Source organism: Dama dama, chromosome 10 (genome assembly GCF_033118175.1).
Source record: "Dama dama isolate Ldn47 chromosome 10, ASM3311817v1, whole genome shotgun sequence".
Lineage (NCBI taxonomy): Eukaryota > Metazoa > Chordata > Mammalia > Artiodactyla > Cervidae > Dama > Dama dama.
In genome coordinates, this window is record NC_083690.1 from 20141993 (window position 1) to 20155919 (window position 13927).

The window sequence follows — 13927 nt, forward strand, 5'->3', positions numbered from 1 at the left end:
AACAAAATGTGGAAACAGTTCAAATGTCTATCAACTGTTGGAAGAATAAAGAAAATTTGGTGTATTAGTATAGTAGAATATTATTCAGAAATAAAAGGGAAGGAAATAATGTTACATGCTGTAAAATGCATACACCTCAAAAATTTAGGTGAAGCTACAAAAGGCTATACATTGTATGATTCCATTTACATGAAATACCTACCAATAGCAAATCTGTAGAGACAGAAAACAGATTTGTGATTTCCTGAGGCTGGGAGTGGGAAAGAGGAGTGATTACAAATTAGCATTAGGGATATTTCAGGGGATACAGATATGTTATAAAACTGGATTATGGTTGTTACCAAACAGAAGTTGGGTTTGCTCACTGTCTGTGTGGCAAAGCCAATCTACCGATACTAGGTTGTGGTGAAGGAAAATGCAGCATTTATTACAGGGTGCCAAGCAAAAGCTTTTACTTGAAAGACCCAAACTCACCAGTGGCTTTCAGAGAAGGGTTTTTAAAGACAGTGTATGGGAATGTGTCACAGGGTTTGTGACCAGCTCATCCAAAGTTCTTGATTGGTTGATGATAAAGTAACAGGGTGATATTTTGAAAATCTCAATCATCAACCTTCTGGTTCCAACTGATTTGGAGTCCCTGTGTTGATGGTCAGCATGCAGTTAACTTTTTCCACCTGGTGAGGGGTTTAGTGTCTGCAAAATAGCTCAAGCATGTTGTTTAGGATATTATCTATAAGCATTAAGGAGGAACTAAATGCCCTTGACTTTGTTTTATGGCTAAACAATTAATATTTTGTTTTGCTTGACTTTTTCTTTGTTTCTACCTTTTCTCTCTTCTCTGATTAAATTTGCTCTTTAGAACTTGGAAAGGGCCTAGAAAGCTATAGCTTTTCTACAAACAAGGGGTAATAGACTGGTAAGGAGGGGGTCTGTCTCTGGGAAGTTCCTACAGGGGCCTGCTTGGTTTCACGGTGACAGTTACACAGCTCAAATTTGGTAACAATCATTGAATTTTGCACTTTAGATGGATGAATTTCATAATATGTAAATTATACCCCAATACAGTACTTTAGAAAAATGGACCACTCCAATGAGCTAGCCTAGTTCTGAGTTGTTTTGAAATTATTTTCTTCATTCTGTGCCTAGATGACCAATATTATATTCAAAACTTAAGAGACAAGAAAAATGTGCCTCTTTTAAGACATTCAAGACGAACACAGCAGTCTTCAATTTTCAATGTCATGGCCATTCCAGAGAGAAAAGGTCTAAGTTCAGTGCTGTGAATTGTTCTGGCTGCTTTCCATGGAGGGAGGCTGGAGTGAGCTTTGCCCTGGGCTGACACTGTTCCTTGTCACTGATTAACCAGCTTTGTAGGAAGGCTGCTTCACTGACATCCTGTTCGGCCTGGAGAGTGATACTTGGCAAAGCTTCGGAGAGCAGAAAAATGTCCACTCGCTATCACCAAGCTGCTAGTGATAGCTACCTGGAACTTCTGAAGGAGGCCACCAAGAGAGATCTGAATCTTTCTGATGAAGATGGCATGACCCCCACACTCCTAGCAGCCTACCATGGGAACTTGGAAGCCCTAGAAATAATCTGCAGCAGAGGGTAAGTTCAACTCAATGGTTTTGACTGGAAACTGTTTATGGGAGGATTTTGCACACAGGAGCAAAGGCAGGGAATTAGTGAAAATACTTTGCTCTCATTCTAGTCTGTGTAAAAACTGTCTTTTTAGAGGAAACGAGAAAATTTCCCAGCGATATTCTCTTTCCACCCTGAGAACTGGCACCATGGGGTGGCTGATCCCTTATGAGCCACACACACAGAAATCCTGAACTCTAAGTCACCATTATTTCCCTTCAGGGTAAGATATTTGAATTCTGTAGCTTTAAAACTCCTTTCCATGACATGTAAATGCTAGACTCTTTAAAAAAGATCAGTGATCTACCTGGTTTTAAGATGTGAAGTATACTTGGAACAAATGATGTGTTTCTTCTTTTTTTCATCTGTGCCATTAAAATCCCATAGCCTTAAAAAAAAGAGTCAATGCAAGTGCAAGTTCATGGTTCTTAGATGAAATTTCTGGCTTTATAAGCTACAAAAGGGAACTTCAACCTATCTTAATTACCACTCTGGCTGTCAAATACATACATGTACATATACTCTCCCTTCAAATTCTAAAGCAGAAATTAGCTAGCTCCTGTCTTCTACTTGTTGCTGGAGGGGCTAGTCACCATTGACAACTATAACTCCAAGTAGACTAAAGAAAGAAAGAAAGAAAATGTGAGTAAAGGAGACAAGTGAATTTATACATATTAATATATAACATATGTATTTATTAATACCTATATCCACTCTGTGTCAGCCATTTTGCTAGATCAACAAGAGAAATATGATTCTTCCCATCTTCAAATGGTGATCAAATTTGAGAGAGGAAATGTCATGAATGTGTTATAAAGGGATAAAGAGAGAACACTAAATAAATAAGACAGGTATCCCAATCTAGGTAGTGAGGGAAGGCTTTCGTGAGCATCTAAACTGGAGTTTGAACGATAAGGAGTTGGCCAGATGAAGGTGGAAGGAAGAGCGTTTCTCCTGAGGAAGAGTACTGTGTTCTAGGCACTGAAGAGGTCAAGTGTGGCTGGATATGGCTTGAGTGGGGGAGAGGCCAAGTTGTAAGCGAGGAGACCAGACACAAGAGTCTTGTAGACTCTTTTAAGGAATTGAACTTTTCCCCAAGGACATGGAAAGGCACTGTGGTGGGTTTGTGCAGGGGAGCCACCTGGTAACTTTTTGTTTACAAAATTTTCCTCAGGCGGTTGTATAGCAGTTAAAGAAAATGTTCAGGGACTGTTTTAATGGTTGAGATGAGGGGTGAAGTGGATTAGGAAAGTGGCAGTGGGAACGGAGAGACGTGGATGAATGGCAATTTGGATGTGGAATTGATTATAATTGACTGAACGTTGAGTGGGTAGAAGGAAGAGGAGGATCAAGTTTGAGCTTTGACAGGATGTTGGATGTTGGCAACCTTTATTGAAGTGAGAGGTACTTTAAGGAGTTAGAAGAACCAAAGGTGGAGAGAATTCCTGAGTTGAAGACTAAATGAGGAAGAGTGGAGTTGATGTACTCCATTCCTTGTAACTTCCATTTGCCAGGTTTTCCAGACATCACCCTCTACCCCGACCCTTTCAGCCAAGCTTTTTCAGATTGGAACACTGTATCATCTTTCCTCTTCTCCCAGACTTTCTTCACCTACTCAAAGTATATAACCTCTGCAGGAAGTGCAAGGGGTCAGTTACCATTTCACAACTAGTGCTGAAAACCCTTTCCCATTTTAAGGTCCAATTTAAATGAGAGGGCCTAGATGTTCTCCTATGCTCTCTCTCTCTCTTTGTAAGCCTGAAACATTTTCTTATACAAATTGTTCTACTGGTCTTTACTTATGACAAAATTAACATAAACTAAGCTCCCCAAATTAAACTATATATATGCACACAGATTATAAAGAATAAAATACCCTGTTATGTCATATATATATTGTGTGTATAAAATATATATAGAACCTACAAATATATGCACACATATATTAAAATGTATATATTATATATAAATAATTACACATGCCTATTTGTACATATACATGAAATAGTATACTAAGTAAACACTTTTTGTGTGGTATGCAGTTTTTTTTTTATGACTCAATATATCATAAACATTTTTTCCATGTCAGCATATATTCTTTTACAGTTTAATTTTCAGGAACTTCTTAGTATTCTAGTTAATGAATATAATATATAAATGTATTTTTTAGTCAATCTCTCTTTTGAACAAATAACTTGTTTCCCATGGTTTAAATAGTGCTGTGATGATTATCCTTGTACATAAATCTTTACTCATGTTTTCTTGAGAACAAATTCTTCAAAGTGAAATTTCTGGATCAGTAGGCACATATACCATTTAAAGACTTTTTTGGTGTCTATTGACAAATTGCTTTTCAGAAAGTGAGCACCTGTTTCTGTCAATATTGTAGGTTTGAAATGATATATCAATGTGCCTTTAATGTTCTTTGGTTACTGGCAGGGTTGAAAATTTTTTTATATTTTGAAGTCATTGTATTTCCACTTTTGTCAGCTAAGTATTTATAACCTTGTCCTACTTATATATTGGAGTCTTCAACATTTCTCATTGATTTTTTTAAAGTTAGAATATCAGCCTTTTGTCACTGTATTTCCAAATATTTTCACAAATCATAATTCATATTTTTGACATCAGATATTTAATATCAGTGAAAATATAAATTTAAATACATATATTTATGTACTTAAATCTATCAATTTTACTATGTAATTCCAACTTTGAGGTCATGCCTAAATGTTGACAGATATTTTCTTTAGTACTTTAGTTTTTTTTATTTTAAATAACTCATATTTTATTTCTTTGATTTAAGATTTGAGACTGTGATCAAACTATGTCTTCTCCAAGTGGCTAGTCATTTGTCCCTAAGCATTTTGTCATATAATCCACTCTTTATGTATTTATTTGGCATGGTAATTTCTTTCAATGTAATTGTTTGATATTTATTAAAAACTGATTATGAACATCAACATTCTAACCCTGGTTAGTCCTTCCTTCTCAACTCTTGTCTTCTGGATCAGTTCTAACACATCCCAGATTTTTTTCCTTCTCTCCAGGAGCATTTAAGATCTGTTAAGCTGGCCTGGTATAAACTTATAAAAATGTCTTATAAGCTTTTTCACAGGTCACCACCTATTTTGATCATTGAGTATGTGTGCTATTCACTCGGTTGTGTCTGACTTTTTGTGACCCCATAGGCTGTAACCCACCAGACTCCTGTGTCCATAGAATTCTCCAGGCAAGAATACTGGAGTGGGTTGCCATTTCCTTCTCCAGGGGAATCTTCCCAACTCAGGGATCAAAACTGGGTCTCCTGCATTGCAGGCAGATTTTGATCATAGCCAATCTTTAAGCACTTGTGTGAGAACAAAATGCCCATTACATTTAAGGGGGCTAAAAAGTAAAACCAATCAAAAATTGAATTTAGATGTAAATCACTTATTGAGGTCTACTGCAGTCTGATGATTTTAGTGTCTTTCTGTCACTACCTGATTGAACTATGGATCATGTGGCAAGCAATAATATCCAAACTCTGGCTTTGTTAAAAACTGTTTTTCTTCCTATTTTACTTTTAAAGATGGAAAGCAATAATTACCTGTCTTACATTGGGAAGATGGCCTCAGTTATACAGAATTTGATTTTGCTTTTAAAACATGCAAGGGTTTTTTAAAGCATTTTTGTTCTATTTTCTAAAATGAAAATAATTTTTTTCCTTTCTGATTCTCAAAGGAATACAAACTTCTTGTAACATTTCACGTCATATTGGAAAATATACTTAATAAAGCAAAAATCACATGAATCCTCACAGTGATTAACATTTGGGTATATATTCTTTCAGATATTTCCCTTTAAGAACATACACTTAAATGTACCTACGTTCAGCCCTTAAAAAGGCAATCACAGTATACAAACTCTTCTGGATTATTCTTCTAATTATTTAATAATAGAGTATTGACCATCTGCAGTTAAAAGGAAGATTCATGACATTATTTTCAGTGGCTATATAGTATCCTGCTTTATAGTTTCATTACAATTTATTTAATCAGTTATTTGTTCATGACATTTAATTTGAACCCAGTTTTTGTATAAGATGGGATGAGCATCCTTGATCACTCATCTTTGCACAAATGTCTGATATTTCCTCGGATAAATTCCTTAAAGCAGAATTGTTGATTCAAAGGAGCACTATGTTTTACAGTCTTTTGGCACATACTATGCCAGGAAATTTGAACCACTCTATGCTTCCTCCAGCATTCTTCATTTCCTCACACTCCTGCCAAAACTGAGTATTATTATTCTTTTTATTTGTTGCCTATCTGATAGGCAAATAGATGGTGGTGTATTACTTTCAATTGCATTTATTTGATTACTAATGAGTCTAAATATTCCTTCTTTGTAGAAAAACATTTTTTGAAAAAGTGATCTTCTTTTCTGAGATCAACTCCAGAAAAAAATCAAATCAACTTCAAAAGGAGAAACTGAAATGGAACAGATGCTCAGAGTAATTTAATATAAGAAAATTGCCTATTTTGCAACAATAATAAAAATTATTTCCAAAATGTACTAATCTACTAAAAAGCAAGGGCAAAATATGACTACTTAAAATCTTTTCATTGAGTTTCTCTTTTGGGAAAAAAAGGATAGAAAAAAAATCAAATAAAAATTTTATGAATTTAGACCACAGAAACAATATGGCATCAATATTGTATTCAGATCAACAAATGAGGGGGATGAGTTTTTGAATATCTGGACATGAATGTATAATGGTTCTATCAAAAAATGTGAAAGACACCAGAGATTGAAAGACAGAGTTAAGAAGAACCCCCAAATTGTCAATAGAAAAAATTTTAATTTAAGTAGTACATCAATTTGGAAAGTTGTCTGTAAATAGGATTTCTGCAAGTGGAAATAACTTAAATGTTCCAGGGCAACTCATGAATCAGCTTACTGACAGTTTCATCTTTAAATTTGGAATTTTGTGTTTCTTAGGAGAGCAACAATCTTTAAGGGTCACCTCAGGTTTTCTTCATATTCTTCCTACTTTTGAAGGATCATTTAAGTTCCCTTGACCTGAAGCATGTGGATTTAATCCAACCTCTTAATACTTGTAACATCCTCACCCAAACTCACTCCTCTCAATAATTTCTTTTTTAACTTACCCAATCTAATGTCAGGCAAATTTAATCCATATGTTTATATTTGCAGTAATGTCTTAGATGTTTTACAACCTCTCTTTGAAGTCTTTTGAACGTGGTGTTTGGTTAAAATAAATAAAAAGTGAAATGCCATCTTTGAGGCTACTGTGCCTCCCTAAGATGCACAACTGTTTTAAGGTTGAAAGAGTCTTTGATCCAAGACAACTAAATCAGGCAGACTGACTAGACCTCTTTTGAAAACGGTTGTGCAACAGAATCATGTTATTTAATACTTGCTTTCCTTAGATTCAATTTCATTTTCTTTCCTTCCTCTTTGAACTTATTTCCCTTCCTCTATCTCTGGCCACACTGACTATATTCCTGGTGTCCCAAATATGTAACGTCACCTATATGTGCATCTGCTTACACTCACTGTTCTCTCTCTTCAGAAGGAAGTTGCCAACTGTCACCTTATGGTTGGATCTAGCCCACAAGCATGTTTAATTTGGACCTCACTGTAATTTTCTCTTAAATTTAAGCTAACATTTAAAAATCAAAAAGCTTCACCTGAGATTCTGGATTTCTGGTTTTGTTTGGAAAGTGGAAGCTCTGGCAATATCATGTCTGCTTTTATTCAGGATAGCAATTAGCCACAGCTGAACAGTGCCTATTCTTTTAGATGGAGCTTAAACTTAACTATGACTTTGTTGGAAAAAAAAATGTGGCCCCATTAAGTTACTTTCATCACATCTTGGCTTCTTTAGGTTGTGTTTGAGACATCTGCTAGGAGATATGGAAGATATCATACAAAGGACAAAAGACACAGGTTTTGCCCTCTGAGACGTATTATCTAAACAGGGCAGGGTGTATTTGACGAATTAAGATTGTAAGTGTTGAAAGGCCAGAAGGGTTATTGTAGTGTTGCAGGAATTTACCAGATGGGTACAAGAAAAAAATATATGAAATTAAGTATTTTGAGTTTAGAGTCAAGGGAAATGATAACAGGTAAAATTTATTGAGTATTCACTATGTACCAAGCACTTTTCTAATGCTTTATGTATGTTGACTTTATTCACATTATAGTTCTATGAGTAGGTAATATTATCCTCAATTTATAGACAAGGACAATGAGTCCTAGAAAAGTTGAACTTGAGACCTCATTGCAGGTAAAAGGTAAAGCGGAGGGGAGTTAAGGTAAGACCACATTGTGTTGGAGACCATGAGACATGGAGGCAGGCCTGAGCCAAAGTGTACTGTGTTGAACTGGTGGGCAAATCAGTTGAGTGCTTGGTCTTATTTACCCCTCTGAGAGTTGTTCTTCTCTTTCATTTTTAAGAGAAAGATTGTGATTTGTGGTAGTGGTGGTGGGGGCAGTGAATGTGTAAGTACTTTATAACAAAAAAGCATGAAGAAACCAAAGTTTCCCATGGAGGAATTATAATACAAATCTGATTCACTAAATTATAGGACACTGGTTGGGTCACCTTAACTAGTGCAGGTCTTAACTTGCAGTGAACTTAACCTGGGGATCTTGTTAAACTTCAGATTCTGATTCAGGAAGTCTGGGATGAGGTCCAAGATTCTGCATTTCCAACAAACTTGAAGGTGATGTTACTGCTGCTGGTCTATGGACCAGACTTTAAATAGCAAGGAACAGAAGTATCACAGTGCATTAACATGTCAGTTGCAAGGACATGGACCTTTTCTCCTGTTTCGCCTGCTGCTTACCAGGAATGTTATTTCTCAGACTCTCTCTCCTGCCATCCCATGGGGCTAGCCTGGCCAAAGGCTGCAGAGATCCTGATTTTGGAGTCTGGGCTAGGGCAAGGGAAGGTGCCCTTTAGTACCTGTATTATCAGAGTTCTCAACAGTGGCTTGAGGTCAGAGCCATAATTAACAGTAAGTTATTACTTTTCATTTATGCTTGTTTGTAACTTAAGGCCTCACAGGAGAAGGGCAAGGGGTGGGGATTTAGTCTGGGGCAGGATTCTAGTAGATACTCATTCCACAAATCTTCTTTACCTACCCTGTACCCTTAATGCTATCTAATACTGCCCCCAATTCTACCTTGAACTATTATAGTGTTAGTCGCTCAGTCATGTCTGACTCTGCAACCCTATGAACTGTAGCCCACCAGGCTCCTCTGTCCATGGAATTCTCCAGGCAAGAATACTGGAGTGGGTAGCCATTTCTTTCTCCATGGGATCTTCCCAACTCAAGGATCAAACCAGGGTCTCCTGCATTATAGGCAGATTCTTTTACATCTGAGCCATTAGGGAAGCCCAAACCACTCGTTATTATGGGAAAGTAAAGTGAGGAATCAATAGACCCTTTGTACAAATATTAGTTGTATTAGACACTGCTTCCTGCCCAGCATCCATTCCTCTTTTCTTTCTTGCTGTTGGGAAACCAGTTTTGTTATTATTTATTTTCTTACCTGTGACTCAGATTAGCTAAGACTGTAACTGAGCAAGTGGGCTTATTGCCCACCGTGCAATGGAAAGACCAAGGCAATGGTCTTTGCAGAGAGAAAAGGCTTTACTGAAGGGTGGAAACAAGGAGACAAGAGGCACTGCTTTAGATTCATCTCTTTGATTGGCTTTTGAATGGGGTATTTACTGTGGAAGTAAGGTAAAAGAGGGGGAGGCTGCTTAGAAACACGTGATGGAAAGTAAGTGTAAGTTTCAATGTAAGTTTCAAGAGTGGAGGCAGGACAGTCCTTCATGCCTCTTCATGGGTTACATGTGCAGTTTTAGAGGTGAAAGAGTCCAGTATGTAATATGTAATGGATTTTCAGCCTGTGATATCCGAAGTGCACTCTCAGTCATTCGAGTCCCTCAGGGCGTCTGTGTGATGCTCATGCTCAGTTGGAGGGGCTGTCAGCAAGCTGTTTCCACATCTGTGGTTTCCCTGATACTCTGTGAAACAGGTTTGGTGTTCTTGATGTTATCATTTTTGTTTCTATCTTGTGTCTACCTTATGAACCTTGATCCTTTAAAGGTACAGGATATGGTTTCAGAACCAGCTCTATCTAACAAGCTCAGGAGAGATGATTGCTAAGTTTTAGGAAGTCTGAATCAGATAAACAATTCATTGTTAAAAATAAAATTATATAAACTTAAATTTAATAAATTATATCAAAAAGGTAATACTCAAAACTTATTCCTTTCTAATTATTTTACCACATTTTACTATATTATCTTTGCTCTTAAGATTGTGCACATCTATTAAATATCTATGTGGTGGGAATAATTTATAATCAATTGCTACTATGCCTCTCTTCCAAATTCTGTGTCCAGTAATGTCATATTAGTGCGTAAAATGTGTTGTGGTGGTATATTTACCCGACAGGAATTGGCACATGCTATATAAATCAGTGTTTGATTCTTTTCCCTTAATGAGATGGTTGTTAACATTTAGCAGCATAGCATGGCGTAATCCTATCTAGGGGAAAAGTCTAATCTCAGATAAAGAAGGTAGCTCTATTTCCTTTCTCCTAGGATGTGATCTGATTCTGGCCAATGAGACATGAAAGTTACTCATTTTGGGAGTTTCTTAGAAAGCTTTGTTGCTTCTAAAAACAAGATACAGGGTAGATATGGATTGTTTCTGGTCACGTGATGCCTAAATGTGACATATCTGGACTTTCAAAGTTATCTTGTAACAATGTCAAGGCAAGATTAACTTGCATTTTGTTCTTTAATTTTTTATTTCTTAGACCTCATCTTCAGAGAAAAAAATTAGTATGTATTTTTTATATTTTCTCTTCTAGAGGGGATCCTAATAAATGTGACATCTGGGGAAATACTCCTTTACATTATGCAGCGTCCAATGGTCATGCCCACTGCGTCTCGTTCCTGATCAACTTTGGTGCCAACATCTTTGCTCTGGACAATGACTTACAGTCTCCACTGGATGCTGCTGCCAGCAGAGAGCGGAATGAATGTGTCGCTCTTCTGGATAAGGCTGCCACCTCCCAGAACATCATGAACCCCAAGAAAGTCACCAGGCAGAAGGAGCAGGCTCAGAAGAATGTCAAGAAGCAGATCAAAGAGTGTGAAAGGCTCCAGGAGAAGCACCAAAATAAGATGGCCCGCACATACAGCAAGGAGGAATCTGGGACCCTTTCTTCTTCCAAGGGAACTTTCTCTAGGTCACCCCTTTCAAATGCTTCTGCTTCTAACACATTTGGGTCACTGTCTAAGGGTATTAAGGATACCCTGAAGCTTAAGTTCAAGAAGAACAAAGATACAGCAGAGCAGTTAGGGAATGGGAGCAGAAGTGGGCAGAAGAATGTGATGGAAGTGTTCAGAGAGGATGAGGAAGACGAATTCTCAGGGGACTTCATAGAGAAGCTCCAGTTATCTGCAGAGGGGGACAGCTGTATGCAACACGAATCCATTCTCAACCGTCCAGGTCTAGGAAATGTTGTTTTTGGAAGGAATAGAATATTCAGCCCTGAAGACATCTCAGACAGCAGGAGGGAGCTGGGGTTTACAATGCCGAGTGAATTGCTTCAGAGACAAGGAGAAGCTGAGGCTGATGAAGAGGGAGAGGAAAACAACCATGAAGATGATCTGCCTTGGGATGAGGATGAAGTGGACTGGGAGGAAGATGTGGTTGATGCTACTCCCCTGGAAGTGTTCTTGCAGTCCCACTACTTGGAAGAATTCCTTCCTATTTTCATGAGAGAGCAGATTGATCTGGAAGCTCTGCTGCTTTGCTCTGATGAAGACCTTCAGAGCATCCAAATGCAGCTGGGTCCCAGGAAGAAAGTTCTTAATGCCATAAATAGAAGGAAGCAGGTGCTACAACAGCCTGGGCAGTTGGTTGACACCAATCTCTGATGGAGTGTTGGGTCAACAGGGTGAGTCTATAGAGGTGGGGGTGATGCTGTGGAGATATTCCAGGCAATACCTACTCTGTACCCAATACCAGACTACTGGGTTTCTAGGGTTTTGGAGGTGTCCACCTAAGAAAGAAGCCCAAATTCTACTCTGAGAAATACTCTGTACCTAAATTCATATAAACCACTAGTGAGAAACTCAAGGAGGTAAGAAATGGGAATAAGGAAATGACATTTCTCAATTATCTTTTTGATATTTTTGAATATAGAAAGGATTAAATGGATGACAGAGAACAGAAAAGACTTTACTTCCTAACTCTGAACTTAAAATTATAGTCTCCTATCACACTGCTTCTGCTGCTGCTAAGTCGCTTCAGTTGTGTCCAACCCTGTGCGACCCCATAGATGGCAGCCCACCAGGCTCCTCCGTCCCTGGGATTCTTCAGGCAAGAGTACCAGAGTGGGTTGCCACTTCCTTCTGCAATGCACGCATGCATGCTCAGTCACTTCAGTCGTGTCCGACTGCGACCCTATGGACAGCAGCCCATCAGGCTCCTCTGTCCACGGGATTCTCTAGGCAAGAATACTGGAGTGGGTGGCCATTTCCTTCTCCGCTCCTATTACACTAGCTGCTGCCTAATTTCTGATCCTTAGCTCCATGACTTTACCTGTTGATGGAAACTAAAATTCCTCCATTGGCCTGTGGCTTGATGCCCAACTTGAATGTGTCTAACCCTAATCAGTAGATGTTTACATGTTTACAAATAATAGAAATGGGTCTGTAACATTCCTTCTTGGGAACAGAGACAGAATGGCAGGTAGAGAGAGAGATGAAATAGAATGTACAGTACCGGTATGGATTAAATTTTGTCCTTCCAAAATTTATATGCTTAATTTTTGATCTTGAGTCTAGGGATTCTAACTCCAGTCATCCTGTGAAGAGGTAGACACACTGGTGATGTGCTTGCATCGCCATGTGAAGAGAAAGAATAGGCCATGTGAAGATAAAGCAAGAAGGGAGTTATCTGAAAGCCACAGAAGGAAGCCTCAGGAGAAACCAAACCTTTTATCGCTTTTATCTTGGACTTCCAGCCTCCAGAGCTATAAGAAAATAAAGTTCTGTTCTTTAAGCCACCCAGTCTGTGGTATTTTGTTACAGCAGTCCTAGCAGAATAAGATTTTCCTTAAGACAAGAGAGGCAGGGAGGGGAAAATAAGAATACAGAAAAGAAGATTAGATGATTTTTAGATGATGAGATGATTTTTAGATGGTTAGATGATTTTTTCCTAAGCATAAATGCCTCCTGAAATTTAAAAAAGGAAAAAGAAATCTAGGTTCTTTTTTGGGAAAATTCAATTGTAAAAGGTGAATTTTTGTATGCTTATTATATACATATCTTATTTACCGTTGTCTATCACCATTTCTGCACATTTGAATACATGTAGGTTTTATAATATAAACTGTCAACACTAACACTGCTGCTCATATTTCAATGGTAATCTCAAATTCAAGATGAAACCCTACTTGAACAGTTAAGCATCACTGGATTTTTATAGCCAGACATGCTTTAAATGGAATTTACCACTGACTATGTGTATAACATAGAAATAGCTTCAGCATGCTTCCTGACTCACAGCTGTTTGTGTTACTTCAGAAGGAACCATGGAGGATACAAATGCTTAAATCTGATGAGCAACTGGCACATTCTTCTTCAATCAATGGACTGAAAGTTATCAGTCACTGAATATGTTTTACTACAGGATTATTATGTTTACAAATATCACATTGCATTGTTCTGGAATAAATTGCAACTGTACACGAAATAATGTACACGAAAGCAGTAGTTTTAGAAGGCATTCAAAAAAAGTAGTAGTGTCTGAGCCCTTCTCTATTGGTATTTCATAATTGTAGAGGCCAGGATCCTCTCTCCAGGTAGATGCCAGAATCTACGTGATGAGACACTGCTAGGATATAGGAGAAATATAAGCCACTAGGAGAGTTCTACTGTTAACAAAAAGGATGCTTTGCAGCAGTGCTTTGTATATCACTCTCAGAGGTTAAAAATAATATAGAAAGCTTGGTGATGTATTATAGCAAATGAGAGGTGGCATGAGGGTGGTACAAAGAATTTTGAGCTGGACATCAGCTCTGATACTTGGAAGACAGAATAGGAAATAGAAAAGTACTCTGAGGGAAAATGAGAAAAGATAGGCCAGCAAAAATGTTACTGGAATTCAGCATCATAGCATTTAGTCTTGCTTCATGGCATTTGATTGTTTCTAATTGGAATTTTTCCATGTTGCCCTACTGG

At 37.8% G+C, this 13927-nt stretch overlaps 1 protein-coding gene across 1 annotated transcript; it reads left to right on the forward strand.

Moving 5' to 3' along the window:
* The first annotated feature begins 1378 nt into the window (after positions 1 to 1378).
* On the forward strand, positions 1379 to 12750 carry ANKS4B (ankyrin repeat and sterile alpha motif domain containing 4B). Its single transcript, XM_061152988.1, has 2 exons — positions 1379 to 1608; positions 10543 to 12750. The coding sequence occupies exons 1-2, from the start codon at positions 1445 to 1447 to the stop codon at positions 11615 to 11617; spliced, it is 1239 nt and encodes a 412-aa protein (XP_061008971.1). The 5' UTR covers positions 1379 to 1444; the 3' UTR covers positions 11618 to 12750.
* Positions 12751 to 13927: the final 1177 nt, after the last annotated feature.